This window comes from Dermacentor variabilis, chromosome 8, assembly GCF_050947875.1.
Source record: "Dermacentor variabilis isolate Ectoservices chromosome 8, ASM5094787v1, whole genome shotgun sequence".
Lineage (NCBI taxonomy): Eukaryota > Metazoa > Arthropoda > Arachnida > Ixodida > Ixodidae > Dermacentor > Dermacentor variabilis.
The window spans coordinates 6,193,230-6,217,859 of NC_134575.1; the positions used below are offsets into that span (position 1 = coordinate 6,193,230).

Consider the following 24,630-nt stretch of genomic DNA (forward strand, 5'->3'; position numbering starts at 1 on the left):
AAGACGAAGTGAAGGAGCGGTGGAAGAGAAGGAAGACGAGTATACTGTTTTTGGCCTGGTGGCCTTGCCCCATCCAGTGCTTTAGTGCAGACCCTTCTAAATAAACGCCTGACGCCCTGTAATATGTCTTATAGTATAAAACTAAAGAGGCCTTGCAGAATAACTGTAAAAAAAAAAACTTGACAAATGTCATTCGCGTCATAGAGTTCTCATCATCATCAGATTCTCATACAGGTGTCTTCCGAGAATGTTTCGTGTCGGCGAATTTGTCAGGACTAGAGCCCTGCCATGCACCGCCTTCGAAGCTTGATTTTTCAATCCTTTTTTCGTGTCCAAAGGCGTACAAGAATATCCTTCTGCAAACGCCATACGCTAATCACGCATCACCTTCGCGAATTCATCGCGCTGCTCGATGCTGCAGCATCGCATTCTTGGCCTTTAGGCAACCACTTCATGGAGCGCGTTTATATATGTCGTCGCTGTGTTGCATGTGATCGCGCTCGACCGCGGCTCGCCCACATCGTGTTGCACGACGACTGCGCTCTAATACCGGCCTTTCGAATTTCCTGTTGTCACCGAGTACAATGGATGCACCTTGGCAACCATGTCGACCTCGGTACTCGTGTTGCAATCGTGTGGTTTTACGTGCCAAGATAACCATCTGATTATGAGGCCCGCCGTAGTGCGTGGGATACCTCGGATTACTTTCGGATATCCTGGATTCTTCAACGTGCACCTAAATTAAAGTACGTGAGCGTATTTGCACTTCGCGCCCATCGAAATGCGGCCGCCACGGCCGGCATCGAACCAGCTACCTCGAGTGCAGCATCGCTACGCCATAACCACTGTGCCACCGCGTTGGGTAAGAATCGTTCAGCGACGCTAAGCGATCAGAGGAATGGTTGCACGTGGATTTGGCATGCCTTCGTGGTTGTGGCTTCAGATGTTCTTGCTGAGTTATACCTACTACAGTACTACCCTTTTATCTTTCCCAATTACCTGGCAATCGTAGTTTTCTTAACAAAGCGAGGCAAAGAAGTATGCGCACATGCGTAATGCGAACGGTTGCATTTATGACGCAGTTTCCTTATAATCAATTTACAGTCATACCGCCGTTTGAGGTCATAAGGAGGAAGTTTACGTAAATATGTACTATCCCATCATTCCCATGCAGCCTAGGCCGCCATGCTACGGTTCCTGTAGTTCCCTCTAGTATTCTTTTATTGTCAAATCCGCCATAGTGTCAGCTATTATTGGCGCACAATGCTGCTGCAGCCTCTCTGATTGATTCAAAATGCCGCCATTACAGAATTTCACAATATGACGTAATTTGACGCTGTCTGGAATAGCATCCTGGTAGTCGGCAAGATGCGCCTCTGGACGCTCATGGCCTGCGACATTCAGAGCCAAGCCGGCGACTTAGCCTTTTTGTTTTCATTTTGATGCGAAAGCGTCAAATGGCCCGTTGAACGAAGAAGCCGGCGTCTGTCGTCTGTAGCAGCGAAACGGCCCGTAAATTCCTGTTGGCTACGACGCCACGTCACGAGCTGTGCTTCAATGGAGCAGGGCGGGCGAAAGGGTGACGCCAGGGTGAGCGGGCGACACCACCTCACCCTCGCTCTCGCCACGAGTGTTCCTCGACGCAGCAGGGCGGGCGAAAGGGCACACCAAAGCTCCTCAATAAATTTAGACCATTTAGCTGCTGCGATAGCGCGCCAGGTGTTGCGTGAGGGGAGAAGGCATCGCTGCGCCGGTGGCGTGCGGCGTTGGCACCCCAGGTTTCTGCTGCTTGTTGGCTCGGGCAGCACGTGCCGCTGTGGCATATTACTCGCAACACAAAACTCGAAGGACTGCTCAGCGCCGTTCAATTGGACATTAATGCTTTCGCATTCACAACTTATAAAATGTGCTTAGGTGTCCTCGGATATCTGATGTCATCATGTAATTGGAGAGGTCGGTGCCTTTAAGTTGCACCGGACGCTCTTCGTTTCTCGGCAAACAAAGTGAAATCAAGAAATGCTTAATACAGTCAGCACGAACACAAAGTTACACAAGGAACACAAAGGAACACAAAATTACACAATGAAATAGAAATACTTCGAATTGTCCGAGAATTAAAACATACAGAAGTTTTCGTGCAGACGAGTGGAGGAAACGGAAGTACACGTACAACATATTATTACGAAACTATCCTGCACAACATACAACAAGCACAGGCATACGTTACATTTGCAGCGTTTTATAGCACAGCTCTTAGGCGCCCGTTCGTGCGGCGAGCGGCGGCGGCGTAACCGAGCGAACGAGCACAGCGGAAGATGAAAGCGAACGCGGCGCGCAGTGAGGGATGAAAGAGGGGAGGAGGAAAGCGGAGAGGAGGGTGCAGCGGAATCACAATGCGGAAGGCGGAGGAGGGTATGGCGAAAGCGTGACGAGAAAAGCGTAGTGCGGCGACAACGGCTGCGAGATGGCACCAGTGTGGCGCGCGTCGGGGCTTTAGCGCGTTGTCTGGGAGCTCTGTCGGCGGCTGCTGTGAATCTCGCCTGCGTAACCCACGCGTTGGCTCTTACAGTCTCCAGATTCGCGCGGCAGTCGCGCCGTACTTCGCTTCATTTGCAACGTGCCGCACGAGATAGATTGTCGTAGCTAGCCAATATATCGCCAAATGAAAACACATATAGAGCTGCGCTCAAATTTCGCATTAGGGAATATGGTAATCGTCGATGCATTCTTTTTTTATATGCAGGCATTGCATAGCAAAGGTGGCGGTTTGTAGAGAAGTTCCTAGGCGGAGCGGACATACTTTGCCAGTAGTAACGTGAGATTCAGAAGACTAATAACCAAAATTCGTTAAACTCTTACTCGTACCTTAGGGGCCCTACTAATTAGATAATAATAATAACGGGAGTGCATTCTTAGTGCACACCTATCTTCTTTAAATAATTAAAATCGCATCTAATTCAGGATATTCATAATCGAATTTCAACGCTCAATCCAGGCAGAAACCGGGCGTGCCCCGCTGCTACGTCAGACGTAAACACCTCGTAACAAACAGTGTGACGATGTTTGAATGATGTCATGTCACGGCAAATAATGACGCGGCACATCGCGGAAGATGCTTGACAGGCAAGACGTACCGTGTCAGTAGCTGCCGCCACTGGCCGCGACGTTCAGTTTAAAACTTCATCGCGCTTTTCGTCACGAGGCGTTTCCGTCTGACATGATAGCGGGGCTGCCTTTTCTGAGCTTCCGACGCGTTCGGTGCCGATATTGCCTGGACTGAGCGTGGAACTTCGATTACGAATATGTCTATGTGCGATGTTGAAGATAATTTAAAAAAAACTGTGGATGTATTAAAATCAGACTGCCTCCAAAATTTAAACAAGAACACCCAAGGCACTCACAGAAAGAGAATTAATTAATTTTTGTTAATCAGTCTCTCAAACTCCCGTTAACAGTAGCAAAGTATGTCCGCCTCGCCTAGGAACTCCTCTACCAAAACGCGACGTGTTCGCTACGCTCACAGCGTCTTCTATTAAAAAAAACTGTATAGTCTTTAAAGAAACGTTATATCAACAGTTGTGACTGTTGTATTAAAGGACACCGAAATTTAATATAAACTTAGACACATTTAGTGCTTCTCTCAGGGTGAATAGGCCAGTAGCCATTGTAGGAATGAAGTGGTTGATAGCCGACTCGTTCCAAACGAAGTGCCGCCGGGCACTCGCGAACCTCCTGAAACCTCGCCGGATGCGCGGATCTCGTGCAGTGATGACACGGCATCGATCATCAGGCAAGTCAGAGCTGCAAACGAAAGCACACAGAACACAATGCTGCGCCTGCGCCCGATCTGGGAATCGAGCTAACGATCTGCTGGCTTGAAGGATGGGAGCATGGAGCTAGGCGGGTCTAGCCTTGCTAAGCAGTCGCTCCATCCCGTCGCAACGTCACGCCAAACGTCGCAAAAGTGAACCCCCGCAAGGAGGTGGGTCCTTGAATGCTGCCCCAGGATGCGTTCGGGCGACCGTCAGTTGGGTTGCCAGCTACAGGACGGGCAATTAGACGTCGATGGCGTGGCCCGCGTGCACTCTTTATTTTTCGCTCCGCTTTGTGCCTCTCAGTAATGCACCGATGACCCATGCGAATGACCGAGACTCGGCAGTCACCGAGCGATAATTACGGTCACCGCGCTCACGAAAAAGCCCTCCGCCCCAGCATTATTCCGCGCAGGCGTCGCGTTAGGAGCGCTACACCGAAACAAATTAACGACCGAGGAAAGTTTCCTCTTGCCATTCACCTCCTTTTCGCTCATGCCAAAGTATCGAGGAGCAAAACGTTATTGTCCCGCTAGGCGCACGGTTTTACGATGCAGCACCGCGCAGTGACGCTCCGTCTGCGAATGAAAACTAATGAAAGATGGCGCCGAACGCGCACGGTTTTTCGTTCATAATGAGATTTATAGCGAATTTCTCATTTCGCGCCACAATCTCTTCATTGCTTTCTTTATTTATCCCTTCTTTTTTTCTGTACCGTCCATCGGACTAAAAGTCGTTATTAAAGCATCCCGGCAAAACGGTGGCCACATTCACCTCTCTCTCTCTTTGGGAGGGGGAAGGAACGGAGGGGACGCTTGCTCTCTAAGCGCGCGCGCCAATGTTCACGCTAGCTCGGCGCTGCTACCGTTCCCGACTGACCGTGATGCGCACATCCCCAGTGTTCTGGCATGCGCACAATGCGTGCGGAAAGGTGACGCCCTGGGGCTGTGGTACTGAATGATGCGCGCCCAGGAGCATTGTTTTCTGGAAAGTTAATAAAAGCTAGCGGCGCACTCATCACGAAGGCCCCCCGCATCGCTGGCAGCCGTTACGATGGCCTCGCGCTGGAGAAGAAACTGCACCACCGCTCAAATGCTCGGGCCACTCTCCGCTAGTCCCGCCCTCGCTTCCGCGCCGCCATCTTGGAACCTCTAACAAATGCACGACTCGGCTCATTAACGAAACGCTGGCGGCCCAGGGAGCTAGGGGGGTTAGTTGCTAGCGGGCGCGTATAAAAGGCCCGTGCACAGCGTCGCTGCATGCAGATTGGTGGGCCGGCTCCCAGAATACCCGGCAGCTTGGCCCGCTGCAAACGCGAAAGAAAGACAGCTTTGGTTAGTTCATCGTGGGCAGAGCTTGCGGCACCCCCTGGTGGGCGCTGCGGTGCGCAAATGGACTGATCGAGTTGAGCTGTGCTCTCGGCCACCCCTGCCACAACCCACGAACGGTCCTGCAGCACGCTCCCTCTGCATCCGCCTAGGAAACAACCTGCCTGCATTATTCCTACTGTTTTCCTCCCGGTTAGTGTGGCAAACTAGATTTACTGGAAGCGGCGCGTCTGCCGGCCGGAGTTATATCCCGGCTGCACCCAGTTGCCTACTGCGTTTCCTCGCACTAAACATCCTCCACGTGGCGGGCTCTGGGTGCCTGCAGCCATCCGTACAGCCCTTGAGACTATTTTCCTCGTGGGGAAAACAAATGCAGTCGGGGGCAGAAGCTGACAAAGTGCAAAGTGAGTTATGTACTCCTGGCATCCGGGTCGCACGCGTTTCGCCTACCACTGTGCCATGCCACCACTAGCGTGTGGCAACAAAAATTATTTTGCTAGGGGCATATCTGAAACCTACAATAAATGCCTCATCCAGCAGCCTCAGGCCCTCCAGATCTGGAACCATTTCGCATATGCAGTGAAACAGATGCTACAGTGTCGCATGTATAACTGCAGAACAACAGCTCAGGCATTCATCGGATGGACAGCTGTTGCCTTTTTTTTAAGCCACTATATAAGTGGTCCTAGTCACAATCAACTAAGAAAATGCCAGTATAATAGGGTTCAGTATGTATTAAACCAAGTGCCTTCCTTAGCACCTAGTTCTTCTAAGCTATATAGTTATCTACATGTCATTTCTAGGCTACTTTTCCATTGTTTGTAAATAGCAATTACATCAATAAGAAAGTTGCATGCAGCACCGAAAAACATCCAATATACTTGTTTTCGTGAAGCCTTATATGGAGTTCTTGTTTGCTCAGGCCAGAGAATGGCTGTATCATTAAACTGATCATACAAAACTGGATATCAACATCCTCCTTTTAGCTAACAGTTTGCTGATGAAAAGAGCATGCAAGACTGCACTTGTAATAAAGTGCTGCATACTGGCAGCATTTCAGTGAAGTGTTACCTGCCATGGTGGTGTAGTGGATTTGGCATTAGACTGCTATGGCTGAATGTGCGAGATCAAATCCCAGCCGCAGCAGCCGCATTTCGATGGGGTAAAATGCAAGAATGCCCGTGCATTGGGAGCACATTAAAGAACACCAGGTGGGAAAAATTAAACTGGAGTCCTCCACTACGGCGTGCCTCATCATCATATTGTGATTTCGGCACCCAAATCCCTGGAATAAAATTTCTTTACTGGGGCATCGTTTATTGCTAACTACAATGTGGCGACTTTTGCTCCAAATACTCTGTTAGGCATTTAGCTTATTAGTTCTACAAAATCGGCAAACCACTTATGCAGAACTGCTCTTACAAACTATTTGAGCAGTGGCAGTTTCTGCCATGCTTTTGTGAAAGTGACTGATGTATCTTAGACCACCTTTTCAACAGCAGAACAAAGTTCATTTCTCATCAAACATGCAGTTGGCCATCTGTATACTGAACCCAATGGAAAATCTATACACTGACTTAAACCGTCCCACAGTGTTTCATAATAGTCACAAGTCCTTGTGCTAGTCAATGGCAAAAATTTATCCTATGATGTTCGGTTAAATCGTAATTCAGAAGATCACATCAAGCGTTTCAGGTTCTTTGTGTGAACAAAGAGAATTTTCTCAAGACAGTATTTTGTCCGAGTCAGTTGGCGGATTACTTCTCAACCTGAGTAAGCATCAATCCCTCGCTGATGTGTAAGTAACAAAGCAAGTGCACAGCACATAGGGTTGGTATGGCCCAACCCTATGTTCACTTGCTTTGCAAAACAATCATTTGTACTAACTGCTGTTACAATGCTAAGCACTGGATTATCCAGATTGATATTTGTAAACACACACAGATGTGTCAAACAAAGCAGTAGTTATCATTTATCTCTACCACTACATCATTATGTGGACTGCAGAAGCTTTTACACTGTTTCTACCTTTCTGTAAAAGCTTATTTGTATTTGATAGTTAAGCATAACATTGCTTTGCATGTTTTATAATCAACAGAATTCAGTAAATAATATGCTGCTTTTTCATGCATCTCTGGCAAGTCACATGTAATTAATTTTTTTAATGCAACTATGTGTGGTATCCCACCAGACCCACTGTGTCCATGGGGGGTGCGCCTTTGTATATTTAGCTTTGAAGGAGCACAGTTGGCTGTCGATGGCAGATTCTGCTCTAATTAGCAGATGACAAGACTTTGGAAGAGGATCACCTGGAGCACTCTGTTCGATTAGACTCCCCAGGGTCACGTGCACAGTCCTTTGCCAACAGGCACTCCTCATTAGACTGACTCAAGCTAATTGAAGTTCTAAAAGCATTCGGAGCAGATGTCACTGCAGACACAGGAGCATTGTCAACTAATGAGTGCTCTGTGATTCTGCAGCCTCAATGGGTCCTGAAGGGTGGAGGTGGGCAGTGTCTGCTGCAGGCACTTAAATTACCAAATCTAAGCTGTAGAGTCCTTTGACCATCTGGCATCGTGTTGCTTCTACGAGTGTTCTTTTGTCTGTGGTCAAGCTTCAGCAATGCAACAAATATTTGAATCATTTATTGTCAATAGTGGCATTCAAATTCGAATGCTGAAATTAACAAATTGAATCAAATGCAAATATATGAATAATGCAAGGTTGAATACTGAATCAAATATTAGCATTTTTCTGCATCTGGTGTGAAAAAAATATGTGAATAAGAAAAAGCGGCTCAAATGATTTTATTTCCTTTAATACAGACTATTCATAAATCTATTCAACTGAGCTGTATATAATTTGGTAAACTTATAGTTTGTGGTTGACATGCAATGGGCACTTCAAGCAAATGTAGTGGACTACATGGATTCATCTTATTTCATGGTTCACCGACTACAGTAGACATCATAACTCTCCAGATTTGGCCATAAACAAATATTAAAATATTTTCTTATGTATGAATTACCCAAATCGAATACTTAAATTAAAAACAAGAGTGCTTGATTTATATTAAGAATATTCACAGACCCTAACTGCCACATGGCATAGTGCCTAACTGTTCCAAGTCATAAGAAGCACCACTAGGGTGACTTCTTTATTCCATGTGCCACATTAACACACTTCACTAATCATTTCATTGTGTGGGGATGGACGAAGTCTTATGTGTAAGGCTATGAACAGGCTAGACAAGAGACTGCGGAATGCATAATCTAACCCACAGAGACGTTACAGGCCTACAACAAACGCTCTGTATTTGCCGGAATAACGGCTAGCCATCGGTCATCATGCTAAAATAGACTAAAGGAGGGAATAATGGTGCACCTTAAAGCATTGAGATGGAGAAGAATGTTGAGTGTGCTGGTGGTGCAAATTGAATGCAGACGGAAATAGTTGTTTAAGGGAGTACAGTGCTCAATGGCACTTGCAGTTTACCATAAAAAGCCACGTATAATACGAACCCGCATATAGTATGAGGTGACACTTTTGGGATGCGAAAAAGCTTTATCCGCGTATACTACAAGCTAGGAAAACTAGAGGAAAACATTTATTTAAATTGCACTCCGCACTTCAATCGCTGTCTTCCTGAGCTACCCTCTCTTTGGATAGTCCCTTGTCGGGCATATCTTCCCAGAGGTACTCGTCCTCTCTGTGCCATCAAGCACGTTCGAGATGCCGCACTTCTTGGATACGCGACGCACAAGGTCCTCTGGTATTATGCTGGCCCATGCGTCCACAATCCACTTGCATAGCGTGGCTGGCGAAGCCCGCTTCAGCCGCCCGGTCGGCATGACTGCAGGCTCACCGAGCGCATCCAATCTGCGTAACACTGCTTGACCAGTCCTTGAACGGCTTGTTCACACAAACATCTAAAGGCTGCAGCTGAGACATCATCCCACCTGGGATAACGACGAGTTTAGTACTGGATTCGCGCAACAGCCTCTTCACTGAGTCGGCCAAATGGCAAAGAAATGCATCCAGTAAGGGGATGGACGGGAACAACAACAGTGCGCCGGGCCGCCTACACCAGACGGACTTTATCCAGTTGAGCACAAGATTCTCATTCATCCAGCCTTTCTCATGGCATCTCATGACCACATTTTTTGGCAGCTCCTCACCTTTAGGCACTGTCTTGCACTTGAAGACAACATAGGGCGAAAGCTTGCGCCCATCTGCCGTGCACGACAACATAAACTTGTTTAGAGCCCTTTTCGTGCATGGTGAGGAGCGATGGCATGTCCAGATAAACCGGTGTTTGGTCAGCATTGCCGATTTGCCTTCGCTGGAAGTTCTTGGACTTGCACAGCGAAATAATGTGGCGCTAGAAAGCCACAAGCAGTTCTTCGAACGATTCGGGCAGCTTTTGCGAAATCGAAGTTCAGCTTTGTAAAGAAAATCCAGCACAGCAACATGTAGCGATAAATCCAGTGCTTGCTCGCTTTGAAGGCGGAGCTTGGTAGCCCTTTTTTCTCTTGCAAGCTCCTTAGCCTTTGCCTACATAAGCTCCATGCTCACAGCTAGATGCGCGGCTTGCTGTTGGCATATGAACTTCATCAGGGCGAGTTCGATTTCCGGGAATGTTCCACTGCAAAAGCTTCTTCGCAATCTGCTGCATGCAAAAAGGGCTTCCTTCTGTCGATGCCACCTGCGAATGCTTCCCTCGTTGACGTCAAACTGCCTCCTGGCCGCACTGTTGCCGATGTCCTGCGCGGCTAAAATAACTTTTCTCTTGAAAGCAGTCGTGTACTGTTTTCATGGTCCAGACATCTTGGTCCTTCAATGCGGAATAAAAAATATGCACTTTGCGAAGCGTGGTTTGCACGTGTGCTGCCAATGTGCACACTGAACAATAAAGAAACGATGCTGTAGGCACGCAGCAATAATGAAACTAAGCCATAGCCACGCAGCAATAATGAGGTCAGGTCATAGCCACACAGCAATAATGAAACCAAAACTTCTAGCCCAAATTTCTGACTGAAATTGTTGTTCGGATCCGCATATAGTACGAAGTGAAAATTTGGAATGCTAATTAAAGGAAAAGAACCTTGTATTTTAGGCGTGTTTTTACGGTAATGTTTAAGGAAAAGAATAAATAAACTTATCTGGCTGGCTCGTAATATGTCTTCTGCTGCTTTACTTTTAATGGTGATCACTGGAATTTGCCTGCTCCTCTTCTGTGTCCTACCAAAGGTAATGTGTCATGCAACGGCTGACATGGGAGCAATGCACCACATTTATCTTTGAAAGTGGTGAAATTATAAACCTGTCGCTATCAACAGCCCTGGCAGAACAGCCAATTTTTATGTTGCATACTGTGCCAGTGTGACTGAAGAGCCGCTGCATTACAAGACCACAACTCAATCTACAGGCATTAAGCAGTTTATGTCCAGTACCATATTAACTTATTTCTAATACACACTTGATTTTTCACTGAGAGAAATGAAGAATGCAGTGCCCTCAGTAGTAATGCGCATGCCATATTTCATAATTAGAAAAATGCAAAATGCAGTAACATGATCGTTCCATCTCCATATTTTCGTGGTATGACAGTGAAATAGAGATTTGTTCTCACTTGGAAAAAATCAAATTTCTTGCATCTGGGCTGTATACCAGGGCATTGCTCATCTTCGTTTTTCAAGGTCTGCAGTGATAATAAACTTCCGGCACTTGCGTGTGCTTGTAACATCCACAGTTCGGAAAAGCACAGCCTTCGAGATTGGGATGCAATATTTGGACACCTTCTATTGTAGTTTTGGTTTTGTACACTGATGCTAGCATGCATGTCATAATTTAGTGATTCTTTCCAGATGAAAGTGCGCATTAGACTCATCTAAATACAGTATGTGCCATGCCTACTCTGCCTTGGCACTTTTAGTAAGTATCTGCCATTTTCTGACCATCTATATATGCACATGTGCATCAACATTCAAACTTATTAAAAATGCAAATGTTTTATGTCTGTGGTTGTAAGAAAATTAGTGCATGCATACACCCTGAAAAGTCTTTTGCGACTTATTGAAGTATTGTAGTTGTTTGGTCAGGTTATGACGCTGCAGTCACAACCAAACATTGTATTATTGTGCCACAAGTGCATCATGAATAGGAAATAAAGTTTGTAGTTCTATTATCCACCATATGCAATAGAAGTAGCATATAGTGGATAATGAAACTACAGCAGTTGATGCTAAGATCAGGCAAGCCTATGACGTCAGAAGCTGCAAATGTGTGATTTACCAGGTTACCAAAACATTCACGGGTAAATTGAAAAACTTTGTTTGAATAAAGTTGAGACCACAAAAGTCACTTATATTTCAGTTTCACAGTTTGTTGGAGGGAGAACATGGTGAGATAAAGAGTTACATTGCAACAATGTGGTGTCATGGCCCCTTTATTTAATTCATTGACTTGTTAAAAAAAAAACATTTGTTTTTATAGGTCTTTCAATTCAAAATGCCCTTGTTATTTCTAAAACTGTGAATCTCACTCATCTTGTTTGTTCCTGTTTCATTGGTTCATATGTTAGTTCCAGCTGCCAAATTTCTTTTCGTATAATGACTGCTCCTTTTCTTTCAATATATTCTTCACTGACACATTACCAACGGTTCTGCCCACACATTTTGAACACAAGAATCTCCTTCTACTTATTTTTCATATGCCAAAATGTTTTGTTAAAAAAGGGAATTATGGCTTGAAAGTGTTGCTGTGGCAGGCAGATGTGTTGTACAATATACACATATTTACCAACTCTCCCTAATTTTACGTAATGGTCACAAATTTGAGTATGATTTTGCAAATGCTGCGTCATGATTTACAAAAAATGCCATTTGCAACAAAGATCTGCTTGTTGGTCTCTGAGCCTACCTTTGGAAATTGGTGGAAGGGCGCTACGGGAGTAGCTGCTTCGAGCAAGTTTATTTAGACAAGTTCCTAAAGGAATCGCAGTTGATAACAATGTAATCTCTGAAAAAGTCACTGTGATCTAATAACAATGTATTGCTGTTCAGTCTTTCTTAATTCTAAATTTGCTGCTGCTTCTGTGCTGCATCTAAAGGTAAATCGTCATTAACAATGTAAGCATCCAACACACATTGGGTGTGTGGTCAGGGCAGACATTTAAAAAAGTCCATGCTACTCCTCTTCCACCCCCTGTTGCATGTATAGACGTTCGCAGGTATCTACATAGTGACTGCACACACATACCCCTTCCCCCAGTACAGAGTATCCAACCAGACATTTATTCCCCCCCCCCTGTCTTTAATTTCCATTTTTCCCTGCTCTTCCTATACAGTATTCATAGCATAAAGTGTAGTGCGAATAGTCTTATACGTATTTTGCGTTTAATTGTCAACGCCATTTTCATGTACCAGTACCAAGCTGCTGTTGTGTGGAGGCATGAACTAAAAGTCATGGCTCTGTGAGCAGCTCATTCCCTCTCCCCCTACGTCAGCACCTTGCGTTCTTTTCTTTTTCTCCTTTCTCCATGTGCTGATCAGGCACAGCTGTTGCCGGCTGTCTTAAAATAGCCAAGCAGAGCACACTTGTACAGCCACTGGAAGCAGCACACGAAAGAAAAGTGCACAAGTGATACTGCTATTTCTTTCTTTACATGTGCAAATCAAGCACATTTGCTAGTGTATAGCAGTAATGAAGAAAGCCTATTCATTATCGCAAACAACAAGGAACAGTGAAGAGCAACAGCAGCAAGTAAGTGAGAAGGCAAGTTTCTGATATTTGGCACTTTAGCTTTACCCCCCAGTGACTGTTGCCAGTAGTTGCTGACCGCACTTATTTTCTGGACTACAGGTTCAATCAGCAACTTTAAGTACAGCAGTGATTTGCTTACATGAAATAAATTACACATTTAGAGATTTATGAATGGTATACGCTCTTTGTGCAATCAAGTGACAAAATGTGCTGAAGGGTGTCGTGCCCAACAGATTGCACAAAATACAAATCATATAACGGATTCTCTTGCAAATCCACGTCGAAGCAAAATATTTTCTTTTACAGTTTTTGTTGCAGTTTGGTGAAGATAGTTCCACTGGGATTGAGCTCCATAGTGGGAACAGCAATGACTTGCACAAATTTGGAGCACTTCATGTTCATAGGCTTCGGCAAAACATACTTATCACAATAATGTGAAATATATTGTTGAACAGGACCATTATAAAATAAAAGCCCAGTTATGGCTATTTATGCTGCCTGAAGCAAAAACAGTACTTTTGGGAATTATGGTGCGAGAACTACAGTGTGGCAGCATGCCTACCATTGAGCACAACATTCAACAGCACCTCTCAGAAAAGTGTATGAGGCATATTTCAGTCAGAACAAGGGCTCCACTTGCTTCCTCTTTGAGCAGAATGACAGTTTCTGAGACTATGTAACCTGGCATGACACAGCTGAGCACACAGCCCATCGGTTCACAGAAGGTATCCAAAATCTTTTGTGGTACTTTCAGGTCACTACATGGCAATGCACAGACTCTGCTTTTAAACACCCTCTATTAAATATAGTATCAGAAGACCTGCAATCAAATCGCTACATTATACAGGGTACCGCCATAATGCTGCTGAGAATGTGTCCAGCTGGTTATAAGTTGTCTATACCAGCACTGACATTGTCACAGACTGCTACCTTGAAGAACTGCCATCATGGCATAAAGCTGTGCCCTTAATAAAATCTACATATCTCCAGACTATTTCCAGGGGTACTGTACAGCAATTGTTACTGACATTGAATGCTGGCCATATCTAACAGTGTTAAGCCCCTACTGTGTCTTATACCAACATCAGACTGAGGAATGCATTGTATGTGAACAATAAACTAAAACTTAAGGTATAATATCCTCAGTCGTTCCCAATTTGCACAGAAATAAGCTCTTGGCTGCCTTTGAACTTTAAAACTTTATACTAGCATCTCATATAGGAACCTAACTACACCAAAAGCGTTTTATAATATAAATGTAATTTAAGCAATAGCTGAATGTGTTAAGTTTTGAAGTATGCTGCTTGTGAACGTTAACCGTATCCAAGTACCTGGCCGTTACCTGTTGCATGATGGCTGGAAATCCAAAAAGATTCATGGTCTGCCGGTCAATTAGTCTTGGGAACATCTGCAGCGTGGGATCCAAAGCTAACTGCAGTGCAGTCGGAGTTGTAGCCGGTGTTGCGGCTGCTGCAGCCGCTGCTGCAGCCATGTGGGCACCCGTAAGTGATCCATCAGCTGTAGTTGATGCCATGTTGTAGTCTGTATTTGCTACCACTTCACCCTCCACAATTGGTGATGATGATATCACGAGGTTCACAGCGTCTCACACTTTCAGATGTGGTTTCAGTTCTCAATATCTGTCACTGCAGATTTGTTCCAGGTTTTCAGCAGGTTAGGTGGTTGTTCTGAATGATCAAGGATACATACACTAATGCCCGCCGAAGAAGAAAGAGTATGAGAAAACTCTTCAATCTGCTTTCCAGGTACAATCCCACTTTCGTGGCCAGAAAGTCTGCTTGTTCAAAGCTGATTAGGTCCGGAACTATTACAAAGCTCTTGCAATTTTTTTTAAATGAAAAGTTAATATGCAACAACGTCAACAGCTGCCTGTCCAACTTGGACAAACACCTCAATCTTGGAGACAAGTGGCACTTTGCTTCCAAAGTATGCTGCACAATGAGCATACACCTTATGTGTCGTCCTTTTCAGAGCAGCTGCTTAGTCACAAACAATTGCCTATCAATCTAGCTACTCTTGTCACCAGCTTTTCTTGAGGGGCTCAGGCTCTCATAATCCAGGGAGCGTGTAACTGAAGCTCTCTTTAGCACAGGTTCACTGGGCGGTTGGCAAGCTCATTTGCCGGGTCTGCTAGGACCACACTGAGGGTAGCACCACAGAAACACACGAGCAGAAACTGCACTTGAATCACAAAAACACCAATCCATAAATACTTGCTGTAAATCTCAAGATATAATCTGTTGGAGCTCACCGTCCACAGATGCACAATTGTTGTCTTGCTTTAGCCTACGAGCGAGTACCTCAGGCCTCCAATTCACAAGCATACGTTAGGTAATGTAAAAAAAAAGATTTCTTGCACTTTCAGCTGTGCAGAAAGCTCTTCACATGAGCTTGAACAAGGAAGAAAAACTCGTTTTCCTTTCTGCCATCCATCTGCGCATGAAGAGAAGCAAATGGAGTTGGCACACACTGCATGTGCATGGCATGCGATTGTTGTGTTTCTTTCAACAGGTTTACCTTGCAGAGGAGTATTGTGGCCAAAATAAATTGCTGTTATACAAGATATAGTAGACGAGGCTATCTGTTTTTCTTGGTGAGACACTTCTCTGCGGGCAAAATCACTTGTCAAGGTTTTCGACAGCCTTGTTTTCTGAACCAACACCACAGCCCAGCCACTTTCACTAGCACTCTACGTTATGGTGATCACGTGACAGTATGCAGTGCTAATCACTCAATGTGCCACATCACAGTGACACCTTTCTATTTCAGTCAGCTCAACTGAATTTCACCGGAGGAAGTTGCCTTGCAGTCACCAGGCCAGGTGATGGATCTTTATAGTCGTCAGTGATACAAATAGATTGGGAAGTTGTGTGGTATCTAACAATGGGAGTGATCCTCTTGACAGTCACAGCGTGGGCTCCTCAGATACACAACCACAATTGCCACTGCCCCGTTGAAATGATGCACTTGAAATGTTGAACGTAAGGCTCACAAGCAGAACTTCCACAATCAGAAGTTCTGATAACAAACTTGTCTTATATTCCACACTTGACCAGCAATACACACAAGGTCTACAAGCTTGAAAAGCCACTCTTGAGAACTGCTGATTAATGCCACTGAAGACAGTCTTTGAACAGGTCACGCACAAAGGCTATGTTGAAGGCACAGAAATGGAATGTCCGTAGCCACTCGAGCGAATTCCTAATTGTTGCCAGCAAGCCAATGGAAGGCACGAATATCTGGGATCTCGAATAAAGGGAGGAAGTGCCTCGCAAGAAACGCACGGGCTCTTCGTCGTTGCAACGATGGTTCAGCTATTGCGGCAATGACCGAGCTCTCACGAGAGGAACGACGCAGCAGCCTCGTTGTTTCAGGCTACCGTCCGGCGGTCGACGCGACGTCCACCCGGGGAGATTAGGCAAAACCCGCGAGCACACACACAACACGATCCAGGAGGGCGCAGCGGTAGCGTCCGTTAATCCACGCACGAGGATGGGATGTGAACGCGGCCTGCTTGCTCCCGTCGTGGCAGTAGGCTTATACTAACGTCACTACGCAATCCGCTGGGGGGGCACCATGAGTGTTCGCGATGGAAGGAAGGAGCTGGAAAGGCAGGCACAAAAAAAAAGAAAGCGCGCCTCGGCAAGATTCCTCCTTTCTCATCCCCCCTTTCCCCGTGGCTCAGCGAAAGAAAACCGTTTGGTTCGAGCTCGCGTCATGGGCTGGCAATGCTCGATGCTGCGCGGGCACCGGGGAAGGGACGACCCCCACCCGCTGCTCGGGGTTTCTATATCGGGAACCCCGCCGAGAGTCAGCCCCGGTGGGTTCAGAGAAAGAAGAGGGTGAAGGAGGGGAGGAGTGTTGGCGTGTACGCGTTTATATGCTCGTGGGATGCTCCGGCTCTCGGGGCTAGGCAGGAAAGAAGCCGGCGAAAGACAGCGGATGAAAAAGCACCGCGAGAACGAAGCGCGCATCTAGCGGCGCATGCCGTTCTCTTACGCCCCTGACGGCACGAGCCACGGTGGCGCCGCCATGACCTGCCGTCGTGTGAGGCTGCCTGCGAGAGGGCGCTCCTTGCGCGCATGTGGTCACGCCAGATGGCGCGAGCGTCACGATCGGCGGTGGCCAGACTGGCACTTATGCGCACTCTCGCCGTTGCGTTTCGAGGGAGGAAGCTCTCTCCTCGCCCAAGAATTTTTGGCATGCATAAGCTTTCCCTGACGCACGGTGGGCGCACTTCACCCCCTGCTTCGCTGAAGAAAGGCGTAGCGTTGTTTTAGCTCGATATCCAGTGTGTCGAAAGGTATAGCTTGAGCCAGGCGGATTTATCTTTGCCGGCACTGCCGACAGTTCATTAGGCCTAACTGCATGGACAAGTACGACGGAGACTATTTCAGGAGTCTTTCAGCGGCAGTCAGGGTAGTCAAATTTTGAGCGCGGTACATGACACACGGCGTAAAACTCAAGCTATCTCAATCGTGGCTTGCGCAATATCGGAGGTGCCTGTGTGATGAAAGCGCCCGCCGGTTTAAGCCGCCACCGCCTTCACTCAGTATTCTGGCCATGCGCAGAGGCCGCGCCATGTTGGGTCAGTGTGGAAAATCTTGTAGATTTGCCAGACTGCAGGCGATGCAGGCGACTACTGGTGGGTGCGGGCAAAGCTTAAGTATGGTGGTTAGCTTAAGCGTAAAGCGGTGGACGAGAACAACGCGCCGTGGAGAACTTGCAGTTAAGGAAGGCGTTTGGGCGCAGTCGAGTTAGTTTGCGGTTTGTTCGGAACTTTGTGTGGCTTCCAGAGGAGTTGAATTATAAGAAATCGCCGGTAACGAAAATACACTGAAGGTGCACGCTTCCGTCTTTCTGCTTAATCGCGACCTACTGCGTATCGTGAATTCTTGGGAGTCGGAACTGCACTTCCATGGTTTGAGTGACACAACTCGAATTCACGGATGTCTTGCCTGCTTCGGAGAAAGATTATTATTTCCATCGCCTTTGAAACGGGAAGGCGACAAATATCGATCTAGCCCGCTTGAGCCAATCACACCTTACTACACCTGTAGCAATCTGGCATATTGCCTATTTCTCCTTGACCTTCGCGGAAACTCTGTCTCTGTATTGTGCAGTTACCCATGCATGTAACGACTCCGGCTCTGTCAGTATCTTCCTTAATTCCCTTTTTAAAGCCGATACTCTAAACGTATGTTGCTTATCTCGACCGCGGACCAGTTAATGCTTCCATGTGTGCTTTGAATTCCAGCATTTCTAAAATTAAGTGTGCGTAACCTACGGGTCTCGCTGAATGAATAACTTGGATACGTACCTTGAGGAGTACACTTGCGCAGCTGTCATTTGGCGGCCGCTAAAGGAATCCCTTGATGACAGCGAGACGCTGGCTCCTGCTACACGGATGTTTGACTGGTTGGTCTGAACCAAGTGAACTGACTTTATTGAACTCTGCAGGGCTGCGTGTGCGGTCACTCGTCTTACCTTGTTTCCGTTGGTTGCTTAATTTCTATTTGTGTTGCTGAGCTCGTGTAAAAACGCGTCGCCTATCGAAATCAAAATTTTTTTGGAAGTAGCAGCAGCGTACTTGGGTCCCAGCCTCTGGCACCTGCATCTGGGGCTCACCATCAACGCCAGCGCTCCCACGATGCGGAACCACACAAAAGCCAGATGTCCACAGTGTATCACAACAAAAGAGAAGAGCGGGCCCACGATCTCGGACGCAACAGCGATGGTTCTACTCTCTTCCTTGTCCCGCTAATTTGCGCTGCACTCTTTCTCAGTACCATGTAGATACGATATAGTCCAACGGCAACCACTCTTGAAGTGCCAACTAGGACGGCTCACCAGTCAGGGACAAGCGGAGTTTACTGGCGACTTCTGGTGCCAATAAGAAAACATGATGACACCTCTTACAGATGCCACGAAAGCTTCCACAACGTAGCCCTAATGGCTGTCGAATGTCAAAAGAATTTTAAAAAGATGTGCTAATCAATCGGTCTTTGTTGCCACAGTGACGGTCTCTTGAAGTATAACAGTACTCGCGCTCTGGAAAGTAGAAAGCGCAGTCAGCGTGCATGCGTTTGGAGGCCCGCACGTGCGACGAAATGACGTTGGGCTGCTTTGTTAATGCAGAGGATTTTATGCTAGGCTCATTGCGACGTCTCAAAATGTCCCTATATGGTCGCTCAGCTGAACACAAAGTCAAGGGACAAGCCTGCGTCAACGCGCAACAATCGTTCTACCGCTGTCCGCGGTCGCCTCCTCGGCGATTCATAGGCATGCAGTGGGCGGAGGTTCGTGAAATATCTGTTCGCGCACGGGAAGTGCTGCAAAGGAAGCACGCAAAGTCCAGCGTATACTACGACAAAAATCGCATAAGATGTTGCGTGGGAGCGCTTCGGACAGCAGTGCCGTCGCAAAATAGGGCCACCGAGAAAGAATTCCAAGGAACGGCAGAAGGAAAGCTTTCTTCCTTTTACGCAGCCGCATCGCACGAAGAGGAGCCCGCATGTATATGTACAGTGCTACACATCTGCAGATGGAACGTTGATTCCTTTCGTGCTTGCTTTTTCTTTTCTTTTTTACGCTCTCTGTGCGTCCGTTGGACGTAAGCGAGAAATTCTTTTGCCAACTTCACCATAGAAGCCGACACTTACGGGAGAAGAAAACTAAATACACAGCCGGGTGAGTAGCCATCGAAATCCGAAGGGACGAAAGGCACGCCGTTAAAGAATCTTGATGTGCATCCTTCCCGTTGGGGGGAATTGAAGGAGACGCGAATAGAAGTGAAAAAAAGCTGAGATATCTACAGCACACGTCTTTTCATCCTTCCCCTTTTTTCGCACCTCTTTGGTTACAGCATTTTTTTTTCTTCCTTATTTCTGTGTGCGAAAACAGTAGCAGCGTCAGACGGAAATGAAGAGGACCAAGAACATCACTGTGACGCGTTCAGGGAATGAAAAGGCAGCGTATAGAAGAGCGCGTGTGGCAGCGACACGGACAGACTTGCAGTACAGGGGACGGCATCACGTGATATCTTCCTCAATCGGGAACAACGCGGCAAGGAAGCGCCACGTCGCGCCCCATCGTTTCGGCAGCGCTGGTACATGGTTACTGACGTTTGTATGACGACAGAGCGTAGTAATAGCAACACAGCGCGTCCTTCCTATTGTGACGATATCGTGCGTGCAGCCGATTCAGAGAAAAATAAATTAATGCTCGCTAAAGTGGAAGGCGAAAGAAAACGAGACCTACAGTGTACAAAAGTGAATGGAATTCTTCAGGTTATCGAAGCGATAAACAGTTTGAGTCAGTTTAGACTCGCAAAGGAATATTTCAAAAGTTCATTTTAGTTACTTTCGTGCGAATAGATTCATTAAGAAGAGAACAAAAGGCAAAACTCTATTTTAAAGATTTCGCGCATTTCAAAGCACTTTCTTTGTATTTGGGCCACTGTAGAGCAGTAAAATTTTTTGAATACTCATTATTTGGTCCTTTCGGGATACCGTTTACCTGCACCTTTAGCGATAATGACTTGACTAGGCTCTAGTAGACGCTGTCAGAATATATGACGTCGTGCAGAGCTGGTGCGGCAATTCCGGGCCGACGTCGCCGGCTGCGCTGTCTTTTGTTGTGCCTTTTCTGGCTTGCCGAGCCTCTCCTCACGGTAGCTTTGCTGGTCTTTTGCAGAAGGGTGGTTTACTAATGCAGCTCAAATAATATTTCCCTTTAGCATCTCTTTAGAGAAGTCGTGCTTGCTAATTCTCATTGGACATAAATGATCCGAAGCGAGTTGTAAGCGAGTTGAGGTGAGTCCCGGGGCTTCCGCCAGTTGGTTCGCAGAAGCAGTGCCGTGGCTTTGAAGTCAACCCCTCACCGCTGAACCGCACCATGCCGAGACATTCCGCAAACGGGTCAGATGCCCCAACTGGGCGTGGAAGTGTTTTCTTTGGGGAAGTGCGTCTTGCGAGGTTGTCAGACAAGAGACACTGCAAAGAATTTGTGGCAACGGCCTTGACGTATTGGAACTCCGGATAGTGTCATCGTGGAGCCGCGTTGTGTGCACACCGCGCGCACCGCAGTGTGAGGCATGTTGCGGATGCTTTCAGGCACGTGCAGGGCCGTCGGAGTGGGATTCAGTGGAGATTCGCCTAAGAGAAAGAAGACCAAAATTCTAACTTTTGATTCGTAGTTTGATGTCCGTGTAGATAGTTTCCATTCAATCGCTTGTCTATTCTATCTTAATAAACAGTTAACCACTTTGCAATCAGCTTCACAGCCTTGCCTATCGTAATGTGACTTCGCGACATCCACCGCATCTTCAAGTTTTCCTAACTGACATCGAGGTGAACACCAACTGAGGAGGTTAGAGGGAGCGATGTGAAAAGGGGAGTGCCTCTTAAAACGAACCGGTTGCGTTCCGTACACGTTCTTAAGCATACGAAATCGTCGCGAAAAGGGAACAATAGAAAGCATTCAGTTAGATTTTCTCGTGTAGCGTCTGCAGCTGTTTGCGGCGCCGCACTGCAACAAATGCGACGTTCAGCTGTCCTCGCGCTGCGCGCCTCGTATGTCGAGCGCCGTCATAAATGTAGCAGACGACAGACCAAGAAAAAGAAAACATCCATCTATCTGGTTTTAAGTTCCATGTATTCTTTGTTGCATACTGCAGCAGATATTGCTAGCGCTTTGTGTAGAATATTACAAAGAAGCAAACTGCACCATAGGTATGCATTTCGAACTTAACAGAATTCTTATAGGCTTAAAGAAAACAAGCAAATGGAGAACGGTGCAAAGACGACTTTTCCGCCGTCAATAAATATGAAAATGAAGAGAGCAGCCGACGGGAATGAGCGAGGCGCCAGGAGCGTCGCCGGGAAACAAAAATACAGGGAACCATCTCCCGGGGGCGGGTTGGACGGGAACGTTCGCGTCCCCAAATATCGAGAAGTGTGCGGAAGCGTCGAGTCCGCCAGCTTCCTCGAGGAAGTTCGCCTCAACTGGGCTGTTTTTCTTCTCTTTTCTTCTCCATCTCTCTAATGCAAGCGAGGAACAAAGAAAACAAGGAAACGGCAAGAGGTCGCGGAACGATGGCGCCGAACAAAAAGAAAGAAATAGGGAACGCGAAGGGAAAACAAGGGAGCTGCGGCGTGTGATCGACCCGCGCTTCGGATTGCCCGCTTGTTGTGTATATGCGCGCTCATGACTATATATGCGCGCGTCGAAGCCTCTATATGCGAACTGGTCGGGTATGCAGCTACGAAGACGCAGTGTGTTTCTCGAAATGGGGAAACGCGTCGCATGGAATTGGGACCGCGGATATTCGCCTCCCCATCTTTTTCGCCAGCTTTCTCTCAATATCACTTAAACATTTTCTTTCTTTTTTCACTCCTTACTCCCAGCAAAGCAACGCCGGGATGTGTCTGTCGTTATCGTTGTTGTTGTTCCTGTTGTGCAGGCGTTCGCGAAGTTGCTGGCACTCGCTTGTCTGCGCTTTCTGGAAACCTAAAAAAATGAAGGAAGTGTGTGGGAGGCAAGAGAGTTCAAGGAATTCTACGTAGGCCACGCTGCGAGTCTTTCAGTATTTCGTGGCTGACGCAAATGGTCGCGCGGGTGTACTGCGTTGTCACAAACGCGGCCGAAATAAATGGGGCGCTGGCCACAGCCCATCTTATATATATATATATATATATATATATATATATATATATGTGTGTGTGTGTGAATTTGCTGCGGAAACTCGGAACTTCCTTCCTCACACAGAGTCGAACTTCACAGCGAAGTCCGACTTTGTTTCGTTCCACTCCAGTTTTTCTGAAAATGCGCGTGCTGCAGCGTCTTAGACCCCGGAGCGTCGCTTTTGGTGCCGTCAGGCCCGTCCGTCTTGACGGCCACAGTGTGACTGGCAAATGTAAAAGGCGGAGGCTGACATCAGTGTCCGTGCCCTCTCGAATTGCGCTGCACGGTCAGAACGATTAATCACCATCTCTTTTGCCCTCTTTAACGATGCTCATGTTGCAGAGAAGACAAATGACCTTTCCGGCTGTGTCCAAACTACTACTACTTATTGTTAACGCGCTGCTTCCTCACAAACTAAAGTATGTGTAACATGTCTGCGGGTGTTCTTATGTCGTATACTTCGCCGCCGTCGCTAAAACCATAAATCGTGTGCGGCGAAGGTGTCGCTCAGGACACCTGCACCCACAAATAATTCCCAAGACTTCGAAGGTAACACACGACAGAGCTTGGTGCAGGATTTTGACGCCTGGAGTGACGTGTCACCAGAAGCCTAACGAACATGCATTCCGAGTGTCTCTATACTATCAGCTGAAATCGTCTCATCTTTGCTGAGTTACGCGAAAAGGGAAATTTGGAAAAGTACAACCAAACATTGCGTACGATGGCCGGCCACTGATATTGTGTCGACAAAAGAAGGGCGGAAGTTTAGTTAGCTCATTTTATATTTCTTTCCATTCTTTCTGGAAGGAATACTACTGGTGCAAACTAACCACTGTACATGTTCATTTTAAGCCGCTTACAGCGTGTGGCAATGGATTCGCTTCGTTTTGCTTTCATTTCTTCTTTACAGCAAAGCTGGTATAGCCTCTAGTTGGCCGGGATTTTTCGTGGCGTGCTCACCCACAAAACGGCAGCTGGAAAGGGGATTTGTGTGATTTATCTGTGAATTATCTTTTCACTTATATCGGAATTACAACCCGATGCTATCGTGCCTGCAGGTTGTGTGTGAGGCGTAATTTACTAATTTTCTGACATTTTACTTTGAGAAATTCAATTAGTTCAATCACGCGCTTTTGCGCTAAGCGGAGGGCCCGAAAACAAACGGCAGCTGGGAGGCTTTGTGTTTGAGTTTCCGCGTAACGGGATGTTTTCTCCTATTTTCTAAGTACAATCCTATGATATGTCATGTGTACAGGTTGTGTGTAATTCGTACTTTACGATTTCGTCTGGAGCTTTTCACTTTGAAAAATTCAATTAAATAACGCACTTACGCTATATAGGCGGAAAGTCTACAATAATGAGGATGTATGCTGTGCTAACGGTATCACCACAGACCTCAGACGGCAGCTGCAAAAGCACTTTCAGCTTTCATTTCATTTCATTTATTATCACCTTGAAGGCCCGAAGGCATTACACAAGGGGAGGGGGGGGGGGGGCAATACAAACACGTGTAAGAGTGGTTTCTTGCAAAACAACGAAAATAAGAAAAGAAACACATTGCTGATTTTGTACGACTTTAAACAATCAAAGAAAAAAATTCGAATTGAAAGAAGTAACACGGCAATACATTCGCGATAAAAGAAACAAAAGAAAAAGACTAGGTGGAAGGGTTGACAAGGGTAGACTATTCCGATTGGTTTATGATGGGTTCATGAACGATGTACACTGGGAACAGAGAGTTACTCAAAGTGATTTGTTAGGTATTCACGAAATTTTTTGCGGTCAGTACAGGTAACGAAGTTGTCAGGGAGCGCATTCCAATAAACGATTGCATCAGGAAAGAAGGAAGTGGTCATGGCAGATGAGCGGCCGGGTAAACGTGCTATGGCTGAGCTGTGACTTAAGCGAGAGGAAGTTCGTAATGGTGGTTTAAGAAGGTGGTGCCTTGAGTGTGGATTGTAAAAAAAAGAGTGCAGCAAGCAAAGACGTGATATGATGCGGCGAGACTTCAGTGTTGGCAG

At 46.6% G+C, this 24,630-nt stretch overlaps 1 protein-coding gene across 11 annotated transcripts in view; it reads right to left on the reverse strand.

Moving 5' to 3' along the window:
* LOC142589543 (RNA binding protein fox-1 homolog 1-like) overlaps positions 1-24,630 on the reverse strand; it is a 555,879-nt gene that overhangs the window by 456,895 nt on the left and 74,354 nt on the right. For 3 of the 11 annotated variants that reach the window (XM_075700984.1, XM_075700977.1, XM_075700976.1), the window contains exon 1: positions 14,247-16,472. The exons of 3 other annotated variants lie outside the window; for them this stretch is intronic. In XM_075700984.1, coding sequence (XP_075557099.1) covers positions 14,247-14,438 — 192 coding nt within the window. In that variant the 5' untranslated portion in view covers positions 14,439-16,472. Of the gene's footprint in view, positions 1-14,246; positions 16,486-24,630 lie in introns of those variants that run through there. 5 more of the 11 variants (XM_075700981.1, XM_075700982.1, XM_075700975.1 and 2 more) reach the window with 5 other exon arrangements.